The sequence below is a fragment of the Ursus americanus genome, chromosome 1, assembly GCF_024610735.1.
Source record: "Ursus americanus isolate L20-20 chromosome 1, mUrsAme1.1.p, whole genome shotgun sequence".
NCBI classification, from domain to species: domain Eukaryota; kingdom Metazoa; phylum Chordata; class Mammalia; order Carnivora; family Ursidae; genus Ursus; species Ursus americanus.
Window position 1 is genome coordinate 91,725,111 of NC_142127.1, and position 14,521 is coordinate 91,739,631.

General features: G+C 43.6%; 1 protein-coding gene across 3 annotated transcripts in view; it reads right to left on the bottom strand.

Annotated features, from left to right (window-relative positions):
• Nucleotides 1-14,521, bottom strand: part of EPHA4 (EPH receptor A4) — a 142,251-nt gene that overhangs the window by 19,785 nt on the left and 107,945 nt on the right. For all 3 annotated transcript variants that reach the window (XM_087863885.1, XM_087863891.1, XM_045775331.2), the window contains exons 7-11: nucleotides 14,107-14,266; nucleotides 12,844-12,955; nucleotides 4,336-4,394; nucleotides 2,387-2,500; nucleotides 1,943-2,128 (exon numbers count right to left, since the gene is read on the bottom strand). In XM_087863885.1, the coding sequence (XP_087720011.1) occupies nucleotides 1,943-2,128; nucleotides 2,387-2,500; nucleotides 4,336-4,394; nucleotides 12,844-12,955; nucleotides 14,107-14,266 (631 nt within the window). The remainder of the gene's footprint in view (nucleotides 1-1,942; nucleotides 2,129-2,386; nucleotides 2,501-4,335; nucleotides 4,395-12,843; nucleotides 12,956-14,106; nucleotides 14,267-14,521) is intronic.

Here is a 14,521-nt window from a genome sequence, read left to right on the forward strand (position 1 = left end):
CTTATAAAATGGGTCTCAGCTGGGCTCATGGATGGACGTGGCTCCCTGCTACCCGCCGCCCCCCCCCAAAACAGGCAGGGGTGCAGTGGGGGAGGCCAGAGTGGGGGGAGGGGGACAACTCCTCTGGTGGAAATTTTAAATCATTTTAATTCAGTGACAACTGCATTATGCAAATGCATCCAGTCGTTTATAACAGTTACAGCTGTAATAGCTACGGGTTTTAGAGGCGCGGTGGGACTTTAATACAAAGATCCCCTGTTTCTTCTCTCTTCTGCAGAGGTGCTATGAAAATCACTGTCTGCAGCAGGAAAAACACCCCAAGCTGAACAGAGCCTCCTTTTGAGAAAATGGACCTGCAGAAGTATTTAAACAGAATGTTATCTTTCAATTAAAGTAGCGGAGGGCTTTGGGCGGCCCTGAAGGCCACGGGCAACAGAAAAATATCCTGTCTGTAAAACTAATCTTAAAAGGCAAATAGAGCTATTCTATGCTAATTACAGCCTTTGCCTTAGGTAGAAAATTATATACCCTTAGCACCGAGGTTCCGTTTCTGAAGGATTTGAAGGATTCTGAAGATGGAGAAAGATGTACTTCTTAGGACCTCATAATACGAGTTAACACTTAGGGAAGTTTTTTGTTGTCGTTGTTTCCAATTTGCCAAGCATTATACTAAATACGGAAATACTTCATCCAAAATAACCATCTAAGTTCTATTTTGATCTCTATTGTACAGAAGAGGAAAGTGACAGTTTGAGCCACGCGTCAAGGCCATGTGTGCCTTAGGAGCAGGAGTGTGGACAGGCACGTCTCTGGTCACGGGGCCAAGGGGTCTCTCCGTCTGGTCCCAGGAACCGCAGCTCTGGTTTATCTCCCCGCCCCACCCCACCTGCCGAATCAAACCGGAGGATGTGGTCCAGGAAGCCGTTTTAACAAGTTTTCCAGAATTGTATGTTCGAGGACCTCTGAATGAACGTACACTTTCTCTCACTTTTTAGTAACCTCCTTATTTTCTCTCTGTAAAGGTCACGGACCCTTGTGTCTCACTTTCTGCTCTGCCCAGACCGCCATGTCCTAAGTTGGCTGGTTAACCTCCCCTTCCCTCCCCCCTCCGCACATGCTGACTGGGGATGCTTCCCACAGGCACCTTGGATCAAGTTAGAGGCACCCCGGCCTTCCAGGAGACATAGCCCCGGGGCTTACAAGATCCTTAACTTGTAGTCAAGTCATAGGTCCCGCGGCTCCTGGAACAGAGCCACGTTCAATAGCAACCGGTTTGGCTGAACTGTCCATGTGGTGCTTTATAAATTGGTCTTAGCCAGCCTTACAGATGTATTCGGGGTTTGCTTCACAAAGTGCATCTGTTGAGCTGTGTCGTATTTTAACTGAAGCGTGGTTCACAGGCTCGGCGAATGCTAATGGCCTAAAAAAAGGGAAGGTTCATCCAGGTGTTACCGTGAATAAGGTGCTGAATAGCAACAGCCATAAATCAGGCAGAGCAGACAAGCAAATCCCCCAATATAATAAAGATTTCCAAGATTCACTCCTTGCATCTGGAACTGAAGCTTCAAGCACAAGGTGTGGCGAGGTTTTGTTGTGGTTTATATGAAAAGTACTTAAATTTTATTTTGCCTACCATCTGCTTGCGCCTACCCTGTGACAATCAGTTTGGTCTAGCGAAGGTTTGGAAGATGGCGAGGCATACCAAAAATCTGCAATATTAATTTCCCTAAAATCTCACACAAGCTGCCTTGGAAATAGGGAATCAGCCTAAACCGTAGACCCATTGAGAGCTGACTACAAGATTAATGACTTGTCCTGCACTGATTTCCTCCTATTAGCAATCAGTGGGTCCGCTCCATCTGTCATTTCCCTGGAAAGAAAATGTGTGTTTAATTTGCCAGGAACTTCTAACTCGGCTTTGTAAAGGGAGCGACCCGCGTACATTTGGTAACAACGCCTTCCAGGTGAATTATGTTCGGGTGGTCGAACTGTCCCATGATGCTGGCCTCACTCAGGAAGTCTCTCCTCTGTTTGTCTGTATACCCAGCTTTCAGGGTCTTGATGGCCACACAGATCTCTCTCTTGCCAGGCACTTTGAGACGCCCGCTGCATACCTCGCCAAATTCACCTTTGGAAGAGAAAATGAATCAACTATGGGCCAGAAACACGTTCAAGATGAAAGAGTAATCGCTAACATTTGTTGAGTGCCTCTTACAGGCTGGGCACTGCGTTCATGTTTTACATAGATCAAGGAACTCTCATGTAACAGATCCTTGCATATATACAGGCATATACAACATGTTCATACACATTTGTAGAATCCACATATGTATATTTAATATCTACAAAGAAAATAGGCTTATTCCAGAGACATTCAGATACTTACCAACTCCTATGACTTTTTCGATCTTAATGCAGGATGCGTCGATTTCTTTGGCAAATTCTCGAACTGCTTGGTTGGGATCTTCATATGTAAAGGGATCCACGTACGTTCTAACACCTAAGAAATAAACATGGGATAGGATGGCTGAACACTTCTCAAAGACCACCAATAAACTTAAGTTGTCCAGGTCTAAAAATACTCAGTACAGAAAGTGTTCTTAGCATGACAAAAATACTTAGCATCGACATACGAAAATGTTTCAATTCTTGGTCTGGTTTTCATTAGTGAGTAAACAAAGAATCGTTAGCTACTTAAGAGGTTACAGCTCTACTGACTTCCTGGAATGTCTTCACACTTCAAGGATGAAATCTGAAAACCACCCATCCCATGGAGGAAAAGAGAATCTCTGCAAGAAAAGTGGGAATGTGTTGGCTGAATCCTGTTGTCCAGATCAGTTGCCTGTGTCCTACCTACATCTCCAGCTATCCTTTCTTAGGGAAGATAATTGGAACGTTCTTTCTCAACTGGCCATGTCTACACTGAGCCCCCTTTTGCCCAATAGCTGGACCGATTAAGCATGTGACCAATGATTAACCAATGAAGATTAAAGCCAGGTTAAAATAGGTAAGAGGGATAACACCAGCTAGCACATTTGAGAGTATCATAAACTCTGTATTGGACCTGCACTTTTATTCTGCGTTGCAAAGAAGGTGCTATTAGTAAAGACGCTGAAGTTCACCTGGAAGCTTCAGCTAGAGAAAACGTTGTTGGCTCATTGTGAATGGTTTGAATACCAGGAAGTGTAATTCGGCCAAACCCCACAGTCAACTTGCAGCCTAAATTCAGAATCTGAGCCCTGAGCCCAGAGATTACTAGGACAAGAAGCGTTAGTAATTACTGGGAACGCTCCTTTCCCTGCTAGAGCTCCTAGGGTTTGGGGTACAAAGGGTGTAGGGCACTGGTTGACTTAATCCCCTTGATTCTTCAGAACTGTCAGTCTTGTCCTCAGCTCAAAAACAAAACAAAACAAAACTCATTTGTTTTTGAAAATACATACCACATGCAAATTTTTAAAATATGGTTTTGGAAAGAAAACCAGGTGAATAAATAGAAGGTTGTCAGATATCCCATATCCTTTAGCCCTTTACATGCTGTAGCCAAGACACTCTTTCTCAAGATGATTCTTCCTACCCCTCGTCTCTCTCTTCCTTCTACCTCCCTGTGTTGTCCAATAGGGTAGCTATTACCCATAAGTTGCTATTTAAATGTAAATTAGTTAAAATTAAATAAATAAATTATTTCGATTAAATTATTTCAATTAAATTTAAAATTCACCTTCTCCTTCACACTTGCTACTTTTCAAATACTGAATAGTGCACATGGCTCTCGGCTAACGAATGGGATGACGCAGACAGACCACCGCCATTTCAGGAGGGTTACTGGATCGTACTCCTCTGGGAAAGGCATCAACCACCGTCCATTTGAGAGTCTTCTATCTTGCTCAAGTCATTCTAGGGCCAGTTCTTCAAATTTATTCTTCAACCCCCAAATAATCAGAGTATACTGAAGAAATATTAGTGGTCCTGAATGCCGTAGCAAATATTCTTGGGGTAGAGCAATTACTGTTCATTCCTAGAAGTTCTTTCCTCCCCCCCCCCCCCGCCCAATTTTGTAACATGAGAAAGACTGTGACCTGTTAAGCCTTGCCACCCAGCTACAAAAATGAGCCAGCAAGACCAATACTTTTTCAGGGTGGGGAATAAAATAAGGCAAAAGAAGAATCTAAAGGAGTTTCTCCAACCCCATCTTTAATCTCACTTGAAACAATCCCAAATCACTATTTAGATAATTCTGTGGAAGGACTATAATATTAATAGTCAGATGAATTTAATTTAGGCATTTCTAAACTGAAAACATGAGACATGCTCTAAAATTTAATCCAATTTTCGTACCTTGATTCAAATGTTTCTCTTCATCTGCTTCTTGTTTAGCTTTACTGTATTTACTCCGTCTATTAAAGATTAAGAAAAAAAACACACAATTATTTTCAAAAGTTGTACACCGGTTATGTTCTTTGCTACCATACTGTAAGTCAGGCAAATAACACTGTGCACATTTCACAGATGAGTAAAACTGAGGTTTATGGGAAGTAAAATAATAAGGTGAGTAACTGTCACTTTGGTGGCGAACACTGGTTTCAAGCACAAGCAGTCAGAATCCAGAGTCTCGGCTCTTAACCACGATACTAAACTGAGGCGATAAAGCAAGTATTTTATAATATAATTTCAAGTCTCTAGAATACATTTATCTTACTGAAGACAGATTGTAAGTTTCTTGGCTAATTTTCCCATACATATACTGAGTTGAAATAAGTTTCCATGGGCAAATTCTGCAGAAATCAGATGGTGACAGTATTCACTACATGATAGGTAACAGTCAGTCCTGTTGCTGTAACCACAATAACCACTACCACAGAAGACTCATTATCATATTATATGATATTCTTAAAATAATAGTTTTGTGGTTATTGGTTTCAGCTGCTGCTTACAAACTCCTAAATTATTAATGAAAATTTAAAAGGTAAATATTTGCTTTTTTTACTGGATTACATTCCTTAAGAGTTTGTAGAAAACTTGCAAGAGTAAAAATGAGAAGTTTCCACTTGCAGCAGGATTCTCTTTCCAAAGAAATGGTGTATGGTCTCAGCATCGGCATTCTGTTCTAAATGTCCTACAGAAATGAGATTTGGGGGGGGCGGGGGGGGGGGCTGGCTCACCGGCTGAGTGGCTAAGCCTATGACTCTTGATTTCGGCTCAGGCCATGATCTCAAGCCTGTTGTCAGGTTCCATGCTCCCTGGGGAGTCTACTTAAGATTCTCTCTGCCTCTCGCTCCGCCCCTCCCCTCCCCGACCTAGTTCACACTCACCCTCTCTCTCCGAAACAAACAAACAAACAAACAACAACAACAAAAAAAAACTGAGATTTGGGTGTTATGAAAGTCTTGGGAATCAGAAATCTTATAAATGTTAAATCAATAATTTTCATACATGACATATGTATGCATGTGTGTGTGTATGTGTGTGTGTGTATGTCACTTATGTGAAACAAAAAATAACTTGGTACTACAGCTTTCTGAAGTTCGGGAAGATGAGGACAAATAAGTGAATAAAATGTGCACATTTATGTTTCTGTCCAAAATGTGAAGATCACATTGGAGTTCCTCTTGTGTTTTCTAGTGAATAAGCCAAGGCTCTCGCAGATGAGGAAGCTGACCCAAGATCCCCGCCAGCCCACAGAACATCTCGGCAGTGCGGCCCCATCAGATTCTGAAAACCTGAACCCTTGGACTCCAAACAAGCAGAGAAGGGTGTTATGATCTCATGCAGAAGAGAGAACAGCAGGGAAACTGACAGGGCTGCCCAGGGAGACCGGAGAGGAGCCCCAGCGCAATCCCCATCCCTCTGGCCTGTCTGCAGGTGTCCCTCCAAGTCATAATACCTCGCACTTTCACACTGCATTTAACTTTACAAGCTGGTCTGGACACATTCTCGTGCCCTCCCCGGACCATTGACGAAGCAGGAACCAGCTCGATAAACGGAGACTCAGTCACTCGAGTTAGCTGCCAAGCGTGTGGAATGCAGTCCCAAATAATAGCTTGCCTTTTTAACTTTTTAAAGAGCCATCATGTCTATTATTTAATTGCATCTTCCCAGCAAGCCCAGAGAAGTAGACAGACACACACACACACACTCAGTTTCACTGTACAGGTGAGGCAGGGTGGGGGTGGGGGGCGGTTTCCCCCAGGACCCTCTTTACAAGGAGAGGGGTGCGCCTGCCCTGATCTACTCACAATCTCACATGCCTCTCATAGTACAGATGAACTTACATCAAGATCTCTGATGAGAGTTATTGTAAGTAATACTACATTTTATGTCAGTAAATCCACTTAAACTAGATGCCACTGCTTTCAGAATCCATTGCTTCATCAAAGAAACCAAACACGTTGAAATGTCCTGAAACCAAACATTTGTATGAAAGATGTAGTCCCCTCCACCCCTCCCTGCTCCCTCTCCTTTTAAAGGAAATACAAGAATGTAAGGTCAGGAACTATGAAAACAAGATTTTATGTCAGGGAAACGCATGGCTGGGTCCCAGGGGTGTGATAGGGTCCTGCCAGCCCGAGCGATTGTATCTTATCAGAGCTCCTAAAAGCATTATCTAAAATTACAAGTATATCTCTTGAACCACTTTAGATCTCCAATACTGATTTCGAACGTCTTTCCTTTGGAGAAGCGAAACAATGCACTGAGCAGGAGAGCTTTGGTACCAACTTGAAAATGCCAGTGAGTTCGTCAAAAACCCAGTAGAAACAAGGGCCTCCCTCGGCCCAGGAGGGCAGTTATCTGCTTCACATCAAGCACAGCCATTAACTGTGTGCGAAGCCATGGAAATGCAAAGTGGCAGGGATCATTAATTATAAGGCTGACACGCCCAGCCCCTCCTCAAACTTCTAAACGCAGGAGGAGGAATTAAACAGGGGGTGAAGGTGTATTTTTAAAGAAACGTCTTGACTTGCAGTATTACGTGGGGGAGAGGACCCTCCAGGAGTACAGAAAATGCTGGAAAAGAAACACAAGGAATCACTGTTCAAATGCTAATGGTAGCCTATTAGCTTTTTCAGAAGACATTGGAAATGAAAATGCTGAAGTCAGGCTCTACCTTTGTCACCTGACGACCCTTTCTCCTTGGCTCAGGGGAGGACAATGTGTCTGTTATTGTCCCAAGAAAGAAAGCCCATTGAGGCTGGCCAGCCAGGCTGGAGGCAGCCCCACAGCCTGCAGAAGTGCTAACTCTAAACTGACCTCCACGGGGGCATCACCTGAATGGCAGAGGAAACCTTTGTGGGAGATTTTCTAATTACTGGGACTCGGGCAAGCTGATTAAAGACAGGGTGGGAGGGGAGTGGTTCGTTAGTGAATGCTCCAGGGACCTTTCATCTGCAGGACTGAGAGGGAAGAGCTGCGCCTGCAGGTGAAGCGAGAGTGGGAGCTGAGCCCTCCCCAGCCCCGGTCAAAGGGGGACGGAATCCGGGTATTAGGAGGCATTGTGGAGGAACAGCGTGAGCCCGGAGAGCTGCCCTCCCAACCAATGTGTCCTTCTGGCACCTTGACTATTCAAAAAAAAACAAACAAAACACTGGAGGGGGAGCGTGGCAGGGGCCCAGCACAAACCCCGCTTTTATTAAAATACTAACTTCCCGTGATCAAGTGGATGGATTTGATTGATGTGGTTCACTGTTCCAAACTAATTAGTAAAAGGTAAGTAATTTATTCGGCTAAAGTGCAGATTAAAGAAGATAAAGCAGTGTAATAACTAGCACGGCTCCAGGAGGACCCTCTCCAGCGTTTAATGGCATCACCCATGAAGATTCATGGAAGCCATCCTTCTTTTCCCCTTCCTTAAGCTGTCATTGTTCTCACACCAAATGATGTCTAAATGCTCTACACCAGCAACATTTTGAAACGGGTGGAATGGAACTGTACAATTGCACGCAAGTTGTTTAGAAATGTTCCCGCAGTACCATCTGCCCCCTAATTGTATGAATTTACATGACTTCATCAGAGCCAATTTAGGCCAACATTTGAGTGTATTCATTCTTATGTGATCATAATATTCCAATTAGGACACCAGCGAAGATGGATCCAGCCTGAATGGTAACTGTTTTTGCATTATGTGAACAGTCAGCTCCGAAGTGGAAAAGCTTAGGCTTCAGATGAAGACAAAACCAACGCACAAAGTCCGACGTCACAGTGTGCAGTAGCCCGGCACGGTAACTCACAGATCACACAGGCTGCCAACAGCACCGACGAGACCCCTGAAATTTTCGTCGGCTAGGACGGTCAGTGTGGGCTTTCGACGGAGGTCCGTTTTTTTCAGTCCAGAAGACATGAGAATCATCCGTGCCAGTACTGGAAGTCAGGTAAGATGGACTCCTGTCCCAATCAGGCAAATAACTAGCCGTGTGACCTTGGTTTAGTCATTGTTTCACCTGCTCTCCAGTATAGAAGGTTTCCAGTATAGAAGGTGTCAGTGTTAGAATGAGGCAGTTTCGTGTACCCGGGTCGTTTGTGTACTTCTTCACAACTTTTTACCACAACCACCTCATTTTTTTCCTTAAAATCAATTCACTTCTTTTTCTTTAATTTTAGTAAAATGGGTACAATATACCCTAACATAAACGCACATAACAAAAACCCAGTAGCGATCCTCTATGCCTGGTTATCAGGCAATACTTGCCTCTCATCACCAAACTGTGCTTTAGAATGAGATACTCGTCTTAAATTCTAGTCCTTTCAAAAGTTTCTTTTGCACAATAAAATGGTATTTGAGGAAGACACACTGGCCTCCAGCAACCAGGATTCATAGTATTTGGGACAACCTGATGAAATCATTTATAATGGGGCAGGGGACCAGGGAAATGTAACACATTCGATCATTAGTCCTGGAGGTTGTGACCCTATCATTTCATTTTATGATGTCATTGTTAACACTCCTTTCAAAAATCACTTTAGAAAGCAGTGAAGTGGTTACATGGTGGAGACCACAAACAGATACAGGAGTATGGGCACATGGTGCCACATGCTACTGAGTGGTTTGGGATAAACTTTCCAGGGACAGCAACGCCTAAGTACAAGGCACGCAACACCTGAACCACCCCACAGCAGTACAACTGCGTGCTCGGAAAGCTGACGTAATACTTGAATTACACATCAAGGGATAAAGGGCACTCTGATGGTAGATGCTTGTAAAAAAAGTAAGTGAATTTGTTGGGGCGCCTGGGTGCCTCATTCGGTTAAGCAGCTGCCTTCAGCTCAGGTCATGATCCCAGGGTCCTGGGATCGAGTCCCGCATCGAGCTCCCTGCTCAGAGGGAGAGCCTAATTCGCCCTCTGCCCCTCCCCCCGCTCATTCTCTCTCTCTCTCTCAAAAAAAAAAATTAATTAAAAAAATAGTAAGTGAATTTGCTTAACATAATGTGGGTGGTAAAAACATACAATGGGTCTTAAGTCAACTTACCTTGTAAATCATTTTAAATACATAAATAAAATTGATAAATGTGGGAGTTTGATTCTTTTACTTAGATCCCTAAATGTTTACAACACATCCAAGCTGGCCAAAAGGAAAAAGCGATCTCATTGAAAAAAATGGAGATTACCCTGGCTTGCCTAAGGCTCAGGCTTCCCAGTATAAAGAAGAAATAATGAAATAAATGAAACAATTACTCTCAAAAAAAAAAAAAAAATCTAGCAAGATACCAGCTGTGAGCCTGAGGCTGTTTCCTCTTTCCTAAATGACAAATTAGCACCAGACAGATTTTTCTTTGAGGTAATCAGGAGGGTTGAAACTTTTCTGTGTGGGTCCCTGTCCTCTACTTCTGAAAGAAATCTCACATGCCATCACCTGGTGGGACTCGGCTGGAGGGAATCACCTTATAAGGGATCCCTCTGTCTCTAGCACTGACACCGCCACCAACATTCTGGGGCTCTACAGGGCGAGAAGCAGCCCTATCATTTCCCGGGCCAGGCTGTTCCATTTGCTGCCTTCCCAGAGGGCTGGCAAGATTATTCGGGGGGTGCTGTTCACCACCGGGGACTAGACTTTTGTCCGCACCACTGTCTCCTCTCTCTTCACCTGTTCTTGTCGCATTGAAACATCTGTAGTCCAATGTGACAGAGCACACAGCCTGCGTGCGGGGAAAAATCAGCTGAGTGTGCAGCAGCCTCCGCGAAGCCTGTCAGCTACCTGGCTCCAGGCAGCCTTTCCCATGACAGCTTTATGGCCGACACTAAAGAAGAATCAATAGGAGGGCAAGGGGTTGACATTTCATTTTCTAAAAAGTGATCCATTGAGGACCAATCACCAAGCAGTGTTTATCAGCCTTGGGAAGTGACATTTTTTTTTTTAATGGGGGAGAAGGGACAAGAATCATCGCTAGGTAACTCGACAGGCTCAATTCTCTAAGGTGGGGACTCATAATTGGAAATTCGATGCATCCTCCTATCAATTCTGCCTTAAAGAATAAAGTGATCAATAAAAGCAGAAAGGAAAAATTAAGTCATCAAGTGTGCGATCCTATTTCCTATAGCTACAAGCTTTTAATAAGCTCATCTTCCTGCATTACATTTTCTGGTGCTTTTGCTTTCTTTTCGTCAAAGCAGAACGTCCAAAAGAAACTTATAATGAGGTGACTTAATCCTAATTATTCTGATTTCACTGGTATATTTAAAGTAAGTTGGGGGGAAAAAAAAGGTAACTCTAAAGAAAAGCTGGACAAGTAGACAAAGCTTCCCTTCAACATCAAAAAGAAGGTTGAGATACAATATGAGACCCACTGTCCGCAAAGGGGTGTTCCCTCAAATGGTTCCAAGCATCCCATGGTACTGAATTTTAGCCAAAGATCATTTTGACGTGGAGGTAATTAAGAATTTTTTTTCTAGTTTTAGACTTTTAAACATCTTTTGTGATAAAATTTTATTGATATATATACTATAAAATTTTCACATGTAGAAAGACATTAATAATGAAAACAAAAGCCCAAGTAATTTCTACAAAGTCTCCCATCCCACCCCTGCCCCCCACTATGGGATGGATATGTATTATTGCATCCCGTTCCCCTGGGTTTGTGTGCCCAGCATGTGTACGTATGCAGAACCACAAGGCAATGGACAAGAAGGAGGTCCATCCTGATTGACTTCCAAAATCAAATGCCAGAAAAGGAAAGAACACTTGAGATTCAAATTCTGTTTAAGCCAAATTAGAGTTTCCTAGGACGGAGCTCTAATAATACACAGGATACAGTGGGTATGTCTATGTATGCTCTACGGGTGCAGTCCAGTGACAGGGAGAAGTGTTCGCGGTGGACTTCGCTTCTTCAGGATGGAACTCACTGCTCTAATCACACACACAGTGATAGACTTCGCACCAAAAAGAACACACACAATGACCAATGTAGGTGGGGTCTGCACATAATGAGCTCTTGTTGCATACTGCATTAGAGTGACCGAGATGGATTTCTATAATACCAGCACATTTTGGAGCATGGGAGTGGGGAGGCATGATATTAACAGATACATGTGACAACTGAGACCATCCCGGCAAATAAGGATATACAGTCGTCACCCTAATTATAATGTACCACAAAGTGAGCAAAGAGCATGATGGCTTGCTCAGGCCGGGGGCAAGAGCCAGAGGCATTGTAGTGACACCAATGAAATCACCAACAGGAGGGGCAGAGAGAGAGGACACAGCAGACGCTGGCCAGGGAGCTGAGCATGCTCCTGGGTGCCCAGTAGTAGCTCTCCCACGAAGGCCAACTAATGACCCGAGACAAGGACTACGTCTTCCTGAGTATCAAGTTCCTCTTCTGTAACGGGAAAAGGTTTATACCGAAGAGGATCATTCTGATGTCCCCAGGTTCTGCCCTTCTTTTGCCAAAAGCCCCACCTTGTGATATAGTTATGGCACAGGGGAGTGAAAGCTGAAGAAACCTCGATCTGGGCACATATGGGACACGAGTGGCTGTCCCTCCTCCACCCCATTCCTCTGGAGCCTCTCAGTAGTGTTAAAAAGCAGATGGGGGCAATAATAATAAGGAAAACTGGTTCAAAAAAATAAGCTGCCAAGCCATTTTTATTTCTCTCTTTCTTTCCTAGATTGGTTCTCAAGTATCAGGGTAGACTGTAGACTTTCACAGAATTAAGTACTCTGCTGTTTTAGATTCATTTCCAAGAACAATGTCATGCCCACAGCGTGCTTAATGGAAACTCTCTAGAAATGGCGATGGCCTCTCCTGAAAGATGACTAAACACAGTGCCCGATTATTGGCTTTGGTTGCGATTATTATTCACCAAACTCAAGCTGAGCCACCTGCTGTTGTGCTGGATTCGCTACTTCACCTATCAAACTTCTCCTGTCGGTAACTCTTCAAGGCAGATCTTCTGCGATCCTCTAACCCTATTTTATAAAAGGGTGAAAAAAAGGCTCAAGCGTTTAAGTAATGTAGCTGACAAATGGCAGAGCTTACATTTTGGACCCAAGTTTTATGTGGCTTCTTTTTTGCCTCTGGCAGTAAGTCCAAGCTTAAGAGAGGTATAAATGTAGCACCTTACAGCTTAGAGAATGTAGACATCTCTCCCTGGCTTGCTTTTCGGCTGCGTTTCCAGGAAATAGCTGGGTCTTTCCAGGACTCTCAGCTGTGAGGGCTGCCACCAGGGCCCAGCCAGCAGCTCCAGGAGGGGTGTGGGGAGATCAAAGCCAAGAGGAAGGAGCTGGCCATGCACATGCCCTGTTTATGATGCTAATCAAAAGCCTAAGCTTTTTGGGGAGGAGACAAAAAGCTCCCTCATAAAAACTGGGATTGGGGGTGGGTGGGTGGGCAGTGAGTGGCTTTTAAGTGCTTACCTCCTGCTGATGACAAAAGCTGCGATGAGAATGACCACCAGCACCACACTGCCTGAGACGGAGACCAGAAGGACGGTGGAGTTGGCCCCATCTCCAATGATCCGGGAAGGCACTGGCAAAGACAGTTACACAAGGATCACCTCTGGGAAGTCCTAAAGCTAGAACTTCTGACTGGGTCACAAACGTCAACGTTCTGGAGCCACCGAGAAGGCTCACGGCCTCTTTTGGCTTTTGATTAAGTATTTATGTGACAGCATTTCTACGACAGCCTTAATGAGATTTAGAAATCTCTTTTATATGTTTGTATGAAGAACTTCAACCAGACGACTCTTACTAAAGCCTCTGGTAAACCTTACCGCTCATTGCTTTTTCTTCTTTTCATTTCTAGTTTTAGCCCTAACACTTATTTAATGATCTGATGTGTTCCTTAGTGAGAAAGACACTTAATTTCAAAAAAGACAAGCAGTTTTGAATACCTACCGATGCCCCACCCCAAATCTGTCAAAAACCTGCTCATTATTGACTGCATCAGAAGCTACTTCCCCCTTGAAGCCTTCCTGGAATATCCCCCCAAAATGTCAAACCGCATCAGATTCAATCCTAGAGTACTTTCTTTTCTGCTTTTTCATTCTTACTTTATTTAGTAATTCATGAAGAAAATGACTTTCTAAAATTGATGTTGAAGATTCTTCTCCACTATCTCCTTATTGGGTAAGCTTTGTTAATTATATAGGTGGAGTCATCTTATGTAACCCACTTATTCAATGGGCATGTCCTTTGTTAACATTTTCAAGTCAATCAATCAGTCCAACTCACAGGGTCAAGAATTGATATGTTTGTCCGAGGAGTCATTTAAAAAAAACTGATCTGACTTGACTTGAACAGATTCCTAGAAATAAATAAAAGAAAATAAATTTGGTCCCTTCTTTACTCTTCCCAGGGAGAAAACTTCCTACCTTCTTTAAGATAGCTATGCAACCCTCAATTTACCTACTTATCAATCCCCTTTTCCATGACCAACAGAAGACTCAAAATAAGAAAAAGAAGAGAACATTTTCTAATCACATGAAAAGACGGGTTCGATAATATGAAAAGTGATCTTCTCCAAAGAGCATGAGCTTTTCTAAGTTACAGACATCGTCATTTCAAGCCGTGTTCATCGCCAGCAGAATGTTCGCCTAACCAGAAATTAGGTACAGCTCCTTGGATTTCAATGTAATAGCATTTCACCTGGACCGTAAAAAGGGCCTCAGAAGTTGGTACCTGTGTTGGTTGTGACCTCCAGGGGCTCACTGAAGTCTCCATAGCCAGCTGCTGTCCTGGCTCGGACATGGAACACATAGGAAGTCAGAGGATTCAGGCCTTTGATGTCCGTGTTCCTGGCAGCCGTCCGGACGATCCGGTAGCTCCGCTCATTCTGATCCTGCATCATGGGACGATAAAATCAGGCAAGGTGGCAAAAGAGAATCCCCCACTTACTCTAGGCCCATAGTTAAAGGAACCAAGCCAGTGTACTCAGAAGTTAAAAGTTACTAGAGTTGGATAAACTCGAAACCTCCTATTCTCTTTCATGTTGGAAGTACCACTGTAACATCTCGGACCCTGAAGGCCATGTGGAGTTTAGGTGTGATCCCTGTTGACACCGACCATATGCAGATCTTCACTTATGATCTTTTTT